The following is a 16,088-nucleotide window of genomic DNA, read 5'->3' as shown; positions in this document are numbered from 1 at the left end:
ACCTATGCAATTAGTCCAGCGCCCAATTTGTGTTGATGCGTCCAAGGTAAGCATTCTTGAATCCATCCCCGCACTCGCTCTCAAAGCTGACCCATCATAGCAAAGTTGGCATCAACAGCCTCCTTCAGAACGAAAGAAAGGACTTCAACGTCCCTGCCCATGCAGATACTCCCCTTCGCCCACTCCCTAATCAAGACTCTTGCATGCCAGACGGCAAGACGCTTGTTGTACCTGGCCACCCTTTTCTCGCAAATGCTCTTCATGTTATCCCTCAGCTCGACCACCCAGTCGTTTCCGTTTTTATGGCGAACATCATGTCGTTGTATAGGGCAGAACAGGCCTTGCAGAGGTTCCTTTGGACGAGGAAACGGTTCTTCTGTTGTGAAACTGATGCTGAGTTGTGCTGGTTGGGTCTTGTAGGTGGCGATGCCGAAGACGGGGGTTTCGCAGTTCGAAGACTCGGTACAGGCGGAGAATGTTCGATGATCGCTTGGTTGGCCTGAAGATCAATGTCAGATTGAAACGATAGTGATGTCCTGGAATACTATTACTGCAGATGTAACCAACTTTCAGGTACCCTCTAGCAAAATCCATCTTTGGCTTTGTCATCTCTTCCTCGTCATTCGCCGACCAATCTTTGAATACAGCCTTCAGAAACTCTTCCATGGTAAGTCTGGTTTCCACAAACGTCACATCCTCGTCGGAAGCCATGTGGCACGCGTGAAGTATCTCGAAGCATCGTTTTAATTGCGTGTCGCCGAGGTCATCAGACGAACAGATAGAGCGCGGTTGTTGAAGGTTGTAATCGCCAAGTTCAAGTGCTGAAAAGAGGAGCTGTCGCGAGAAAAAGTTGGACAGAGGTATCGGAGAGACACTGCAGTTGTTGTTTTCGGTCAGTCCCGATACAGAGGTATCTGGAGAATCTTGCTTGTAAGATGAGCGGAACGTTGATGCAAACTTTGGGATCGGGAATGTTTCTGGCGGGGAAAGAGCTAAATGGGCGAACGAGCTTGGAGGGGAAGAAGAATATTTTCTGTACATTCCGAGGAAGTTGCCGTTGAAAGAAGAGAGAAAATTCCCTCGAGAGCTTCTTAAGAAGAGAGGCCTTCATGACGAAGGGCACAGTTGCAGTGAATCATCGCGGTGCAGCTACATCTTAACACCACTTGAAAAAACCACAAGATACATGGAGGAAACCAGCGCAGGCAATCGATCAAAAACAAAACCAGCCCCAAACAGATATGATAGAGGAAAAAACAGTCCCTGGAGTAATATGGATCTGTCAATAATTAGCTCCTTGGTCGGGCAGACAGTCAGGCTCGGCACTTTAACTTGGGCTCCATAGTGGTACCTCCCTGGCACCCCCTGAACAAGACTGTTTGAACAAAGGCTGCTTTACACAGAAGAATATAACTATTCATCAAACAAATCAGATCGAAGGGATAAATCTCATCGGTTCTCAAAGTGTAGATAACAGGGACAGACAGAGCTGGACGTTAGTTGACAGATTGTATCAGGCCATGTCTCAATAATATTTCACAAGCCAATCCAAATAGAAACCACTCTCGGACGTCCGCTCCGGGTATTGTTATTGACAATAGTACTTGTACATACTAAACACGTCATTGTCTAGAACCCCATGACCATTTTATCACCATGTTTGTTTTCTTAGACAGGACGACATATCAGTTTCCATTTCTTCTGAACTGTGAAAGGTGTCATGAAGATCGGGAAGTTGATCGCCTGGTTCCCGCGTATCTTCCTGAGATTCTATGTCACCTTCAGTTGGTCAAGACTCAGATGACGCTCATCGAGGTGTCATGCCGTCTTGAGATAATGTCACTGGAAATGTCAAGTCGCACACTTCGCCTTACGAGGAATTTACCTCATCATTTATCATACTGACTTCAGGACATGCGAGAGATCATCAATCCTGCAGAAAGAATACTGGAGCTTGAATCACACTGTTCGATGTGCATGGATTGTTCCAGGCTTAGTCTGGCAGGGTTAGATGCGCCAAGGTGCTGTTTACCACTGCACTGTGCTATACAAGGGGATAAAGAAGCATTGACTGGTTGTTAGTCTGTAAGGCCTATGCAGACACACTTGCCGGAGCAAAGTGATGGCGGCGTGGAGAACGCAGCAAACAGGGCGAAGTGATATGCTTAACGGGATATCGAAACATTTGATCTATCTACACCTCATCCAATCTAGACTATACCTTGCAATCTCAAATTTATTTCTTAGTTTCTCGTTTAGATGGCGCCATCCTAAGTCGAGAACATTTCTGATGATGTGAGGAGGGAGTTGTGGCCCTTTCTTTGGGGTGGTCCACAACAGAAGGGGCGAAAGATTGTAGATGACGCGACGCATCCAGGCAATGAGAACAACAATAGCGTTACAACCGGTGGCACGTTGCTTTTTCTGTTCCTGTTCTTACCTCCTTGAGATAGCCATTCTGATTTTGATGCAAGAGACTGAGGACGGGGAATGGCGGCTGATAATGTCAGAAGCCGATGGATGTAGCGATAGCGGTGGCTGATGCCATTGGCAGGGTCGAGAGGAATCGACGCAGACGCCTCCTGCAGGAATGTGCAGGACACAATATAACAAACAATAACAGGACCCGTGCTTTGGCCCACAGTCAGTGTCATTTTTGCTGGCAGGATCATCTGTGCCAGACGAGTAGATTAACATTACTGATCTACCTAATATGAACAAACCAGTGTTGACACAGTAAAAATATCCGGAGTCGGTAAGTTATGTTGAATTACTATACAGAATTGGGCATTTGGGGAAGTAAAATCTGGATTAATCAAACTTTGAACAGACAGTGAGTAGGTGAGAGCAAGCGTTGCAGATCTTCCTGATAAAGGGTTGTCCCCCACAACGCAGGGGACAATTTGTGCAACAGAGGCCGGAAAGTAAGTCCTTGATATCTTATTGGTTCCAAGTTATAGTTGGCCAATAGGACATCATGGTCTGTTGTCGATTGAGCACTGTATGGACTGTGGGCTTGTTTGTGGCTTAGTGGCCGGCGAAAAAAACAAGACATGGCAAGACATGCCGTTGCAGTCGGAGTTGCGACTCATGGGAACAGCAACACTTTTGTCATCTTGGGTGTCGTTCATTACGCGACTCGTCACTGAACCACAGAATAGATAGAAAGCAACACTGAAGGATTGCAAACGATATCGCAGATGATAATGACAAGACAATGACAAGACAATGATAAGGAATGGAAGATGACAAGTGGAGGTGTCCTCAAGATGCGGGGATGTCAATGTCCCGTCCATCTCCTGGACCAGCTGAGCTTATGCAGGGCCAAGCTCCACTATCCATTTCCCCATGCTGATGGTTGCACGTTGCTTAAGCTCTACGCGTTTTTAGGAAAAGCAATTTATTCACGGTTGCAAGTTTCATAATGGTGACGATGGTCATTTATATTCATGGTATTTATGTAAAGTATCAAGAGTCAACTCGGATATACTGGAACAGAAGCTTGCGCATTCAAAATATGTGCAATTAAAAGATCTATGATTCGACTGTTAGCTGTATGCTCTGAAAGAGTTCTTCAAAACATTAGGTATCAGACGTATCCGTCATACAGTATTGTTGGTGTCAACAGAAAATTCAGGGTTAAAAAGCTCTTGAACATTTATATAATCTTGCGGAGGGATGAAAAGAAAATGATTGCGACTAACCTTTTTGACCTTGAAGCAATGTGTTACTAAAAGGTTAGCTTGACGGTGAGTGAACGTAGCAATTGACGCGTTCCAGACGCGTTATGTGCCTGCGACTTGGCTGCGCAGGTGCATCTAACGCTGCAAAAAGCAACGCTGACAAGATTGCATGCCAGGAGATGAACTGCACGAGCAAGCCATGTGCATTTGAGACGGTTTTTGTTGTCTCTGGATGAAGAGTGTGTTGAACATGAAAGAGAAAAAAGAATGCTCGAAATATATAGCAGAGATTTCTCGTATCTTATCTCTAGCGCGCTGTACGGGTCCTCGTCAAAGTGCTCTCATTGGTGGGTGGATACAGCGCAAGGTGTCAAAGCAACGGTTTAGTTGACTTCTGAGTTTGCTACTACCTACACCAGACTTGGTAGAGTTGTTCAATCTTGTGTGATGGATCCAAGAGTAAAAAGACAACATTCACCGACTCGGATGGCAAAAGGAAACTCCGGTACAGGGAATCGAACCCTGGGCTCCGCGGTACTGATCTCTCAAGTGATAGTGAGAGCGCGAAATGTTAGCCACTACACCATACCGGATTTGACTGAAAAAGCTGTTCATGTTTGGGCTCATGGCTGCCAAACGCAGGCCGAGAGAACTCAACGAGGAATAGTGCACATCATGCTAGATAGCTGGTATAAGTGTATTTTGCTGTATATATGTCTATCTCCTCAGTCATTTAAAGACGAGACTCGAGAGAGGCCCAGGCCCAAAATACAGATGATGACATTTAGCATTTCCCGCTTGAACCCTCATTCTTGATATACAACTGTAGGGGTAGAACCAATCTTAGGGGTACTGATGCAATGATGATCGTGATATGTAGGCGATACGTTCTTGCAATCAGGCAAGAATAGAACGTTGGCGGAAAAACCCTTTCGGACGATGAGAAGGCCGGAATCAGAGCTTTAATTTGAGCCGTGAAGTTTTGGACACTCGATGATGCGACAGTGTTTGTCTCTTCAGACGCATTTCTTTCCCAGACTAAATTCATCTCCGCGTTTCTTTCAAGAACTTCAGAGACACTATGGCAGTTCTTGACCTCTTGGATATCTGGTAGTTCTTGCATGGGTGCTGTTTGTGACCACGTTTGTGACTCGAACTTTGCAGAGAAGATACAGCTTTGAGGGAGAGCAGGCTTGCCTTTGGAGAATTCTAAGCAGAAGAAGCCAGTAATGTCGATTGGTGGGAGACTTCCACTACCAACGGGGAGGACTAGAGTCGTAGGTGGGTTTACAGACAAATTGATATGTCCTGAGTTGCCTGTGAAGAACTTTGATTTAAGTTGTTGAGTGGCTGTCATCTTTGTATCGTCAACCATATTTGGTATCAAAAGTGAATGTTCAACGAGAGCCGGTAGAACATTGAATGGTCGCCCAATTTCCATTCGTGTACGTCCATACGACCAGACTTCCGCAACGATAATATACTCGATTTCAACACCTGCTGGAAACATAGCTCGTCTTGCTTCTTTGTCCAGGTGAGATATTGTAGGCGGGAGGCATGAATGAAGCTTTTGAATTTGTGTGCTGTCCACATCATGGGAGCAGCCTTCATGACTGCCAGGAAGTACAAAAGAGAACGGAACGGTGTGATTCCAATAATCTAGAGGTGGCGAAGTACTTTTCTCAATTTGCATGTCCAAGTCAAGCAGGCGATGCCAAATCTGGTGAAAGTCCTTTCGCCTAACACTCGAATCGCATCTCAGTTTGATCGAGAGTCTTGGAGATCCCGAATGGTTCAGTTTTACTGTCCCCTTAACTATCGACCCGCTGCGATAGAATTTGGAGTTTGGGGGGTCGTCGAAAGAAATGCTGATGCCAGTTTCCATTTTTTTCACGAATTCCGCGTTCCACAGCCTGTAAGGGTACCACCATTGTCTTTTACCCAGGCGTTTCGACAATGATGTGCCAGCTCGTTCTGTGTCTAGATTCACCATTGCAATAGACTGAAGGAAAGCAAAACAATAAGCGCTATAGAGAATAGAAAATAGAGTCAGATTGTGGAGGCGGTTGAATCCTGTTGTATGATATTTTTTCTACTCTGAACTGTGCCGCATGTTCTTCAGTTACGGTAAGTGATTCACAATTTCTCGTGTTCTGCTTACTGCTATCTGACGAGATCACCATCAACACACAGACAGACATAGCATTCCCCACAACTGAGTCACAAGCTAACAACGTATACGAGGCCAAGGAATCAATTGATCGATTCAAGTCTGATGACGATCTTCAACACCTATTGCATATTTCTCGACGTTGTGTCCACAGTTGTTCTTACAATGCTGCCCCAGATGACCGGAAAACTAAGGCGCCGAGGAACAAGGGATAACATTAGTATGAAAATTCTTCTTGAATTGGAGTTTAGTTTCAGAGAGTTTGTTCCTTCCATAAAGTCTCGAGGCTGAGTCTGCCAGCACCTACTACTGGAAAGTGACATGTATATGTCAGACCAAGGCTCGAAACGTAGCGTGACATCGATCCTAAGTCACTACATCCGTCGAGCAACCTTACTATTGACAAAAGAATCCTAAATAGCATATGAACATATGAATGAGCATCGTGATTTGAATCATAATGGGGGCGCTCAAATTACAAAATCGGATGTTGCCTAATGGCTGGCTGCATTTACCTTGAAGATACCTTGAGCGACTTTCAGATAATAAGCGAAGGTGCTCCAGACGAAGGACTTGGCCTCCATCGCCACACTCAAATACAGGCAGTGCAACGGTGTCCTCGAAATTTAATGCAATATTGTTTAGTAATCCGTACTATGAACCACCTGTCATCAAGCCCCTAATATTTGTATGACTATACTAGTGTAGCCGATTTATGCCATCCAAGGCTGACCCAACCATCCAATCCTCCTCCTCGATGTTCCCGCTGGATGATCAGTAGACCATCACCGGCTTGCTTCGAACGATTCTATCGTTGCCCGAAACTTGCCGGCGTCAGCGCAATTTTCACCAGTTCGTATGGCCTCTTGAAGCTGTTTCGCAATATAACGATCGTTGCGCCCGCCCCATTGCATGGGCGCGGTCCAGGCGTTCGGTAAGTAACCGGAGTTATTCAATATTGGGTCTCGCGGCATCTTCATGGCTTTTTACGGGATAACGGGCAGCATCAACATCGCCAGCCGCCAAGGCCCCGTGGAGACCTATTAGATGTGTTTGTTTCACATCGAGAGGTATGCCATCAAATCCCCCCCTGAAGCGTTCCAGTCGGGGACCAAATGATGACATCTCCTCCACATTATTAGGTGGAAATTGCATCTCATCCATATCAAGCTGTGAATCATCACTGTCTGATTCGGATTGTTGAGGTTCTGCAGACTCGACCAATTGTTTGGGAATAGTAGCATCTGACCTAATCAACCGGTGCATCCTACGCATACACCTTTTTGCTGCGTCCGCCTCGTAAAGTCAATCAAACACATCGCCGTGAGCTCTAAAAGAGAATCAGGCAACTGATCACTGTCCTCTGCCTCGCCCAAGATATTACCACACATGAAAGGTAGTTCCCATTCTTGAAATTTAAAATCCCCACCGTAGAGTTCAGGCTCACAAACATCTCTCACCAGTTCCAGCATCTTCCAGTTTATCACAGGCATAGCCAGGTAGGGTCATGCAAGTTCGGGCACCTCCCCGGTCATTCTTCGTTTAAGATGTTTCAGTATACCGACTGGTGAAACGCGAATGTCTTTTTGAACGTTTGGAGTCTTGGTCTTGGCTTTCCCTTTGCCTTTGTCTTTGTCTTCGGACTCGACATTAGAGAGAATGGCACTGATACTCTCCGTGGTCCAGTTCATCCGGTGCTGATTCCTATGATATGTCTCCTGAAGAATTTTGTGGATTGAAGCTCGGCTGACGAGAAACTCGGCACCTTTTTTGGTGAAATCTTCAACCTTGAGTGGTCCAAGGAGAAGCCTATCCTTGTGAAAGGTCGCCGCAGATACACCGATCTGCAGCATGAAGCGCTTAGCGTAGTCGGAATAGTAGCTAGGCTTCCCACTAACAAAGAATTGCTCTTCTCCAAATATCTGCCATAACATCTCCATATCTTCCCAGACGTAATCAGAATATTCTCCCTGCTTAATGGCGTTGAACAAGTGTGCAGGAAGGATGATGGAGCCCCAGGCAATTGTAACATTAAGACCAGCTTCGTGAATCTCGGCACGATGGTAGTACAATGCCAAACCAGCGATGATCGGAGACCTTTTCAAAATCCTCCACTTGTCTATTTTGGAGAGTATGGCCCGTTCCTCTCTGGCACCGCCAGTGGTTCTTACGTGCAATGTCCTCAACTTGTGTATCGGATTGTCCAAAAACCAGTCAAAGCCTTCCTGTGTAGTTTCCAGCCACTTCTGATCTTGAGCCGACCAATGGGGGGGACTTGACATTCTTTATGGCTTTAATGGCATCATTTAAAGCATCATTTATGTCTTTAACTCGCGCGATTGCGGATTGGAACAGAGGCTTCAGCATAGTTGCCGGTGACATGGTGTATGTCGAGATTGACCTGGGCCGCGAACACGAGGCTGAAAGGGATCTCCTTGATTTCCCTGAACTCCCGGACACCTCGAATGAATTCGTCCGTGCATGGATAATCAGGAACATTATCAAGCAGAAAACACTCGAACCAAAGCTCGGAAGCGATGATGTTGTCTTCCCTAAGCTTTTGCTGATAAGTCTTCGATTCCCAATGTGTTTCAAAATCACAGACACCAAAGGCACCTTCCGGAAAGAAGGAGTTAGCAGTGTCCCAGTGAACTGAAGCAAGGGCTGCCAGAGAATTGGCGGTGTAGAAATAAATGAAGTTGAAAGACTCGTACGACGCTTTTCGAATCGACACCGGCTCTCCCGCTAGATCAGGATACACGCGAGTAATGAGCTCCGTAGCGATAACCAGATGACCGCCGTACTTGCCAACTACGGGTATCACCTCCTCAGCAATACTTTTACTAAACTTGATGGCAATATTTGCCACAACAGCCAGTACAGCTGGGCCTATACCCATTCCATCCTGTTCAAAGAATACACCTTCCCAAATGAGCTTAATATAATCTTGAATCTCGTTTAAATCCCGGCACATCATATAAAAGGCAACTAAAGCATCATCGAGTGACTCCCATGGATCAGCTTCGTGCGTAGACTTGTCATTCCCGGCTTGAGCGGGCATTTCCACGTCTGGTGCATTGAGAAATTCTTGGGATGGCTCATAAACTTTGAGTGCATCGAACTTGTTGGCCAATCGCTCGACTGCATCGGATGAACCGGACCCGGGCACGTCGGAGAATGGCTTGAGAACTTGGCCGACCTCTTCAAGAATTGAAACAAAGTAAGAATGTCTAGCATCGGATTCGACAGCTTTCTTTTTGCTGAGACGAGATAGTTCTTCGCTGAAGCCATTTCGTACAGAGATAACTCGATTGAGAGTATTGAAGAATGCCTTTGGAACCGAAAGGGTTGACTTTTCATGAGAGGAGATAAATTCGGGAAGGGGGAAAGAATTCCTTGATTTCGATGATATACGGCGAATCATCACCAGCCGCTTTTGACGCCTTTTTCTTGTTCTTCTTGCCTGCTCTATGCTTAGTCTTGGGCTTTGGAGCAGGTTTGGCGGGCAAATTCTCACTCGTGTAACTGCATTCTCTGGCTGTGGAAGCGAGCTATGATGCAATTGTGTAGGTATCATTTTTTTATTCCTTGTACACACTTACTAAAGCTGGTGGTAGCATGGTCACGGTTGCTAACTTGTTGGTCGAGTGTTAGGTTAGGTTCACGTTTCGGTTTCCCAGACGCGTTGGCAGTTCGGGGCGGAATCTTCCAATTGAACTGCCGTGCTGGCGGGTCAATAAAACTCTGAGTAACTGCAATACCGTGTCATGTCATCACCCAGCCATCGAACGCCAATCGGACCAGATGGTGAAGACTGAGTTCTCACTCTTAGTTTTCATTTAGGTACAACCTCGGTCTTAGATGTGCCATAACTAAGTTTGACAATGCCACTGTTATCCTACATCATCTTGTACTTGTATTGCAAGAATGTCTATGTCAAATCGGGTACATGTAATTATCAAGACAACAAGATATTATTAAAGGTAACCTATGGAAACACAAGACAATTTTCTAGAAATAAAACCTTTTCAAGTCTGCGTAATCAACACCCATCGCATCTCCCATCCTCTCAAATACAGAGCGCAGCGACCAGGACAGGGGTAAGCATGAGCACAAAACTGGTGACAGCTTGTGCTTCTGCCAGCGAAACAACAACAGGCTTGGATCCTCCTGGATATCCAGGCTTTCCTTCAGACTCTTCATCGGTTGGCTTGGGAGCGTCGTAACCATTGTTAGGAGTTTCACCATTACCTCCAGATCCTTCATTGCCGTTGGATCCCTCATAGTCACCACTAGACCCCTCACTTCCGCTGGAGCCTTCGTAACCGCCTTGAGAGCCTTCATGGCCACCGTCGGAACCCTCACTTCCGGTAGGATTGTGCTGACCACCACTAGATCCTTTGCTGTCACTGCCAGACTCGTGGTAACCGCCTGGAGAATCCCCATGACCACGGTCGGAACCCTCACTTCCGGTAGGATTGTGTTGACCACCACTAGATCCTTTGCTTTCACTGCCAGACTCGTGGTAACCGCCTGGAGAATCCCCATGACCACGGTCGGAATCTTCACTTCCAGTAGAGTCTTTGGAGTCATTGCCGGATCCCTCACTTCCACCTTCAGAGCCTGGCTTACCACCCCCATATCCGGGCTTGCCTTGTTCAGAACCTCCATGTTCACCGCTGTAGCCTTCATGTCCCTTAGGTTTGTCAAACCCATTGTGTCCAGACTGGGTGCCGTCATAAGGCTTGTAAAGAGTCCCAGTAGTAGAACACTGCTCGTATGTACACTCTGAGGGGTAGTACACAATGCTGTCTCCACTGTATTGCGTCTTCTCGGGCTTGTAAACGGTCTTTCCGGTACATGATGAGTCGTCACAGCGGTACGGAACGTACTCAACGCCGCCACGGCAAGAACATGGGCTGGCCAGAAAAACAAGCTCACCAATGCAGTCCTCTCCTGGGTAAGGATTGAACACGTAGACGGGCGAGTTTGGTGGCAGGTCAGTTGTTGGAACGCAGTATCCGCTCTGGCAGACTACAACGGCAGTAACAGTGGTGAAGAGGGTCTGCGAGGCTTCTGTAATGGTAGAGACAAACGTGGTTGTGACAGTTGTAACATCCGTGATGGTAGCACCAGATCCATTCGTAACAGTGGCACCGGATTCATCCGTAGCGGTGGCACCAGATCCACCTGTGAGGGTATTACCGGATCCGTCTGTAACGGCGGCACTAGATCTAGTGACTGTATTGCCCGGCAGAGTAACTACGTCACCGGAGATAGTAACCGTGGCGCCAGGTCCAGGGATACCCTCACCAGTCTGTACAACCTCACCTGACAATGTAACAACCTCGCCAGGCAATGTAATAACCTCACCAGCGACAGTGGTAACTTCACCGGGCAGAGTAACTGTATCACCTGGGATAGTGATGCTACCGCTAGCCGTGTCAGAGAAGGTGACATCGACATAGATGATGAGGAGAATGTTGGTGGAGATGTTCTGACGCTTGGAAAGGCGACCACGGCGGGCGGAAGCCAGATCTCCACCGCAAGTGTAATCATCATTGCCAGGGCATGGAATGTCACATTGGTCATCGTCGACCTTGTAGGCTTCCAAATCGGAGCCACAATAGCAGTTGCTATAGCGGTTAGTTATTTCGTCGTTAACACCCAAGAAAGCTTTGACTCACCCTCTGTAAGTACCGAAAAACCGACTTCCATCACAGGACTCAGCGCATAATTCATGGCGGTTGCTGTCACTGCTCCCTGCAAGTACAAAGTTGGGGAATCCATTGGTAGAGCCATGGCAGCCCAACAGTCGGAATTTACCAATAGCATCAGGATTTTGACGAGTACGAGATGAAGATGTCTCCGAAGCAGTTTCTGAAGCGCTATCACTGGTTTGATCTCCGCCGGCCATAGCCGAGCCGCTTGTCCGAGAAGCTGTTGCAGTGGTGAAAGTGTCATCAGTTTCGGTAATGGAAGTGCTGACAGGAGCAGGAGAGTCATCAGTTGTTGGGCCAGTGTTTGTGAGTGTGGAAGCGTCAACTGAATCATTACTGGTGGGCTGCTCAGTGTCCGTAATGTTATCCGTCTGTGTTCCTGGAGTGCTATCAGAGTTAGAAGCAATACCAGTGGAGATGGAGGTATCTGTCTCCACAGGCTTAGCGGTGGTGTCCTGGACATTGGTAGTGTCTGCAATCTCGGTTGTGGTGTCTGCAAGAGCATCGGTGGTGATGTCTCCATTAGCTGCAGTGGTGGTATCTGCAAGAGCATCGGTGGTGATGTCTCCTTCAGCTGCGGTGGTGGTGTCTACAAGTGCGTCGGTCGTAGGGTCTATAGCGATGTCACTAGTAGTTGGTTCGGTGCCCACCTCAGTTGTAGTGTCGGCAACTGCATCAGTTGCTGTAGTGGCGACATCGCCAGGAACACAAAGCCCTGCTTGTGTGTCACAATTAGGGAGCAAAGGGTTGATACAATCGTCGTCTGTTTCGCAAGTGACTCCCCCAACTGCTGCAATACAGAGACCAGTATCAGTATCGCAGTTTGGCAATAGAGGGTTAGTACAGTCGTCATCTGTTTCGCAAGTGACTCCACCAACTGCTGCAACACAAAGCCCGGTATCAGTGTCGCAGTCTGGAAGCAGAGGATTGGTGCAGTCGGCATCTGTTTCGCAAGTGACTCCTCCAACTGCTGCAATACAGAGACCAGTATCAGTATCGCAGTTTGGCAATAGAGGGTTAGTACAGTCGTCATCTGTTTCGCAAGTGACTCCCCCAACTGCTGCAATACAAAGCCCAGTATCAGTGTCGCAGTCTGGAAGCAAAGGATTGATGCAGTCTGCATCGGTTGTGCAAGTAATGCCGCCGACAGCTGCGATGCAAAGCCCAGTATCAGTGTCGCAGTCTGGAAGCAAAGGATTGATGCAGTCTGCATCGGTTGTACACGTAACTCCGCCGACAGCTGCAATGCAAAGCCCAGTATCAGTATCACAGTCTGGAAGCAGAGGATTGGTGCAGTCTGCATCGGTTGTGCAAGTAATGCCGCCAACAATAGTCTCAATACAGAGACCAGTAGCAGTATTGCACTCAGGCAGAAGAGGGTTGGTACAGTCTGCATCGGTTGTGCAAGTAATGCCGCCGACAGCTGCGATGCAAAGCCCAGTATCAGTGTCGCAGTCTGGAAGCAGAGGATTGGTGCAGTCTGCATCGGTTGTGCAAGTAATGCCGCCAACAATAGTCTCAATACAGAGACCAGTAGCAGTATTGCACTCAGGCAGAAGAGGGTTGGTACAATCTGCATCGGTTGTGCAAGTAATGCCGCCAACGATAGTCTCAATACACAAGCCGGTGGCAGTGTTGCATTCAGGAAGAAGGGGGTTCGTGCAATCGGCGTCTGTATCGCAGGTAACTCCCCCGACAATAGTCTCAATACAGAGACCAGTAGCGGTATTGCATTCAGGAAGAAGGGGGTTTGTGCAATCGGCGTCTGTATCACAGGTGACTCCCCCGACAATAGTCTCAATACACAAGCCGGTGGCAGTGTTGCATTCAGGAAGAAGAGGGTTCGTGCAATCGGCGTCTGTATCGCAGGTAACTCCCCCGACAATAGTCTCAATACAGAGACCAGTAGCGGTATTGCATTCAGGAAGAAGGGGGTTTGTGCAATCGGCGTCTGTATCACAGGTGACTCCCCCGACAATAGTCTCAATACACAAGCCGGTGGCAGTGTTGCATTCAGGAAGAAGAGGGTTCGTGCAATCGGCGTCTGTATCGCAGGTAACTCCCCCGACAATAGTCTCAATACAGAGACCAGTAGCGGTATTGCATTCAGGAAGAAGGGGGTTTGTGCAATCGGCGTCTGTATCACAGGTGACTCCCCCGACAATAGTCTCAATACACAAGCCGGTGGCAGTGTTGCATTCAGGAAGAAGAGGGTTCGTGCAATCGGCGTCTGTATCGCAGGTAACTCCCCCGACAATAGTCTCAATACACAAGCCGGTGGCAGTGTTGCATTCAGGAAGAAGAGGGTTCGTGCAATCGGCGTCTGTATCGCAGGTGACTCCCCCGACAATAGTCTCAATACACAAGCCGGTGGCAGTGTTGCATTCAGGAAGAAGAGGGTTCGTGCAATCGGCGTCTGTATCGCAGGTAACTCCCCCGACAATAGTCTCAATACACAAGCCGGTGGCAGTGTTGCATTCAGGAAGAAGAGGGTTCGTGCAATCGGCGTCTGTATCGCAGGTAACTCCCCCGACAATAGTCTCAATACAGAGACCAGTAGCGGTATTGCATTCGGGAAGAAGAGGGTTGCCACAGTCTCCGTTGACTCGACAGACGACGTTGGGCACGCGAAGAACGCACACGTCCAGACTGTTGCAAAAGTTCAGGCCTGGCAAGATACATTGTGCACTCGAGGTACATGCTGCTGCCCGGCCTGCTAGAGAGGTGAGGGCTGTGATGCCCAGTAAACGAGTGTGTTCTTTCATATCCGTAAAGACTGTCAACAACGAAGAACGTGAGAGGGGAGAAGAGAAAAACGAATGTCAATCCCAATGAGGATGGCTGAATGCTTGAGGGCTGAATATGAATAGTTCGCTGAGTCGATGAGATGATGGTTACCTTTATACTTGACAATCCATCTTCAACTTGATAACAATAGCCTTCCTGGTTTACTCAATCTCCTGAAAGTGTTCGATATCCGCCCTCGTTTTGGCTGTTGTCATGCTTCATTCCGAACAAAACTATGAACTCAAAGACTTGGCTGAACAAACCATTCCTTGTTTCGTAAGACAACTGTAGACTAGAATGTCTTTATGAGAAGATGATACCCCTTGCAACCTTTCAATGCCAACAGGTGTCTTTGAGACGCTGTGGCATATCCTATCCTATCTTGACATTTCCCCTTATTGGAAACACCCGTTAAAGTGGCAAGTACTGGCGCCTCCTTGTGCTGACTGGCAATCAGTCTCTCCTGCCGGTGAACGGGAGGGCGACCAGCCGAACATGAGAGTGGAATGCATTTATTCTGGATTGATGAGCTTTTTGATTCAGTTGCGCCCCATGCAAGATACATGTTGTAAGTCACGATGCCATGGCCAACAAAAGCCAATTTGAAGTGATCAAGGGAGTTTGGGCGCAAGGTGTCAGACAAGACGTGGTGAATGTCGATGCATCAAGAGTTGCATACAGCCACAAAGATGGTCACACAGTTCAAAAATTCTCCCTGAGTACGTGCCAGGGTGGCTATCATGCAACTGGATATCACATTGTTCCCACAGGTTTCAAGCCCCCAATTGATATGTCTGACACAGAGATCCATCAATCTGTTGTCACAAGTTAGAGATGATGTCCAGAGTGCTGTAGCCCTTACTGCCACGAGAAACCAATTCAAACGCTGGCTACCAAAAGTTCACAGCCAATGTGGCGTTTTGCTCCCTCTTTCTCCTTACGTCCGGACTCAAGACTTTGATGGAACATCTACTTAGTGCGAGTACAACACACCTCGGCATTATCGACACGTTGAGTCAGTGAGGGGTAAGCCACAAATATGTCGCCTAACTAAGCGGTAAATGTGGCTCTGGATTCGACGGAGTCCGGCAAGTGAGACAGCCACAGCCCTATTTTAGATGTTCTAATGTGACTGGTGATTGAGATGGGTACCTTGATTTACCTGTACGACGCACTGCCTCATACTGTGTGCTCGCATGTCTCACATCTTGTGGTAAGCAAATATACTGTTAAACCCCTGCGTCAACTGTCTTGCACGTATCCCCGTTACATGCATGTATCTAAAATGAGTCATGGAAGTTCGGCAATTTTCAGCTTCGCTCCATTCAATGGACAATTAATTAAGTATACTTTAGACTTAAACTTTCAGTATAAGACCTCCAAAGCATAATGAACTTTTCGGCATGCAGCTTTGTTATAAAAATCGGGGCTTAGAGAGCATTATTCTCACATCAAGAGCAGCTGAAATACAAACCCTCTTATAGCAGGAGAATACCTTGCTTATTCTTCTTCTTCCGAAAGTCTGCAATAAATTTACAGTGGTTATGTTGTAGCTGTCACTGGAACTCTTGGAACTACAACATGACCTGAAAAAAAGCAAGCTCCGTTATTTCACGGCCTGTAAATATCCACCACACACGCTCGGGTTACACAATGTCTTTGATTCACATAACTTCGTAGCGGAGGATTTCTACCGGTCCAATCACTAAACTCCATCGACACAAGGGA

General features: G+C 47.3%; 5 protein-coding genes and 1 non-coding gene across 6 annotated transcripts; all 6 read right to left on the bottom strand.

The window, feature by feature from the left end:
* Nucleotides 1-80: 80 nt before the first annotated feature.
* EDB82DRAFT_527353 (uncharacterized protein) lies at nucleotides 81-2,654 on the bottom strand (the record flags this gene model as incomplete). Its single annotated transcript, XM_025727959.2, has 3 exons — nucleotides 81-499; nucleotides 552-923; nucleotides 2,441-2,654. 3 exons carry the CDS (start codon nucleotides 2,652-2,654, stop codon nucleotides 81-83), a joined length of 1,005 nt encoding a protein of 334 aa, XP_025582374.2.
* Nucleotides 2,655-4,183: 1,529 nt separating this feature from the next.
* EDB82DRAFT_t182 lies at nucleotides 4,184-4,276 on the bottom strand. Its single transcript has one exon. It is a non-coding gene; the product is annotated as a tRNA-Glu (tRNA).
* A 191-nt stretch (nucleotides 4,277-4,467) lies between these two features.
* EDB82DRAFT_477982 (uncharacterized protein) lies at nucleotides 4,468-5,676 on the bottom strand (the record flags this gene model as incomplete). Its single annotated transcript, XM_025727958.2, has 1 exon — nucleotides 4,468-5,676. The coding sequence occupies one exon, from the start codon at nucleotides 5,674-5,676 to the stop codon at nucleotides 4,468-4,470; it is 1,209 nt and encodes a 402-aa protein (XP_025582373.2).
* A 1,453-nt stretch (nucleotides 5,677-7,129) lies between these two features.
* On the bottom strand, nucleotides 7,130-8,135 carry EDB82DRAFT_558901 (uncharacterized protein; the record flags this gene model as incomplete). The annotated part of the gene is made up of 1 exon (XM_025727957.2): nucleotides 7,130-8,135. The coding sequence occupies one exon, from the start codon at nucleotides 8,133-8,135 to the stop codon at nucleotides 7,359-7,361; it is 777 nt and encodes a 258-aa protein (XP_025582372.2). The 3' UTR covers nucleotides 7,130-7,358.
* On the bottom strand, nucleotides 8,047-9,535 carry EDB82DRAFT_507391 (uncharacterized protein). Its single transcript, XM_065608788.1, has one exon. The coding sequence runs from the start codon at nucleotides 9,275-9,277 to the stop codon at nucleotides 8,180-8,182; it is 1,098 nt and encodes a 365-aa protein (XP_065464064.1). The 5' UTR covers nucleotides 9,278-9,535; the 3' UTR covers nucleotides 8,047-8,179.
* Nucleotides 9,536-9,922: 387 nt separating this feature from the next.
* EDB82DRAFT_527349 (uncharacterized protein) lies at nucleotides 9,923-14,338 on the bottom strand (the record flags this gene model as incomplete). The annotated part of the gene is made up of 2 exons (XM_025727956.2): nucleotides 9,923-11,489; nucleotides 11,541-14,338. 2 exons carry the CDS (start codon nucleotides 14,336-14,338, stop codon nucleotides 9,923-9,925), a joined length of 4,365 nt encoding a protein of 1,454 aa, XP_025582371.2.
* Between the last annotated feature and the right edge of the window lie 1,750 nt (nucleotides 14,339-16,088).

This window comes from Fusarium venenatum (genome assembly GCF_020744135.1).
Source record: "Fusarium venenatum strain MPI-CAGE-CH-0201 chromosome Unknown EDB82scaffold_3, whole genome shotgun sequence".
In the NCBI taxonomy this organism is placed as follows: domain Eukaryota; kingdom Fungi; phylum Ascomycota; class Sordariomycetes; order Hypocreales; family Nectriaceae; genus Fusarium; species Fusarium venenatum.
The sequence above is the reverse complement of the archived record's forward strand: the minus strand, read 5'-3'. Positions and strand labels throughout refer to the sequence as shown.

Excerpts from the sequence above, each read along its gene's own strand:
- EDB82DRAFT_507391 (XM_065608788.1), bottom strand. The coding sequence starts at position 9,277 with ATGATTCGCCGTATATCATCGAAATCAAGGAATTCTTTCCCCCTTCCC.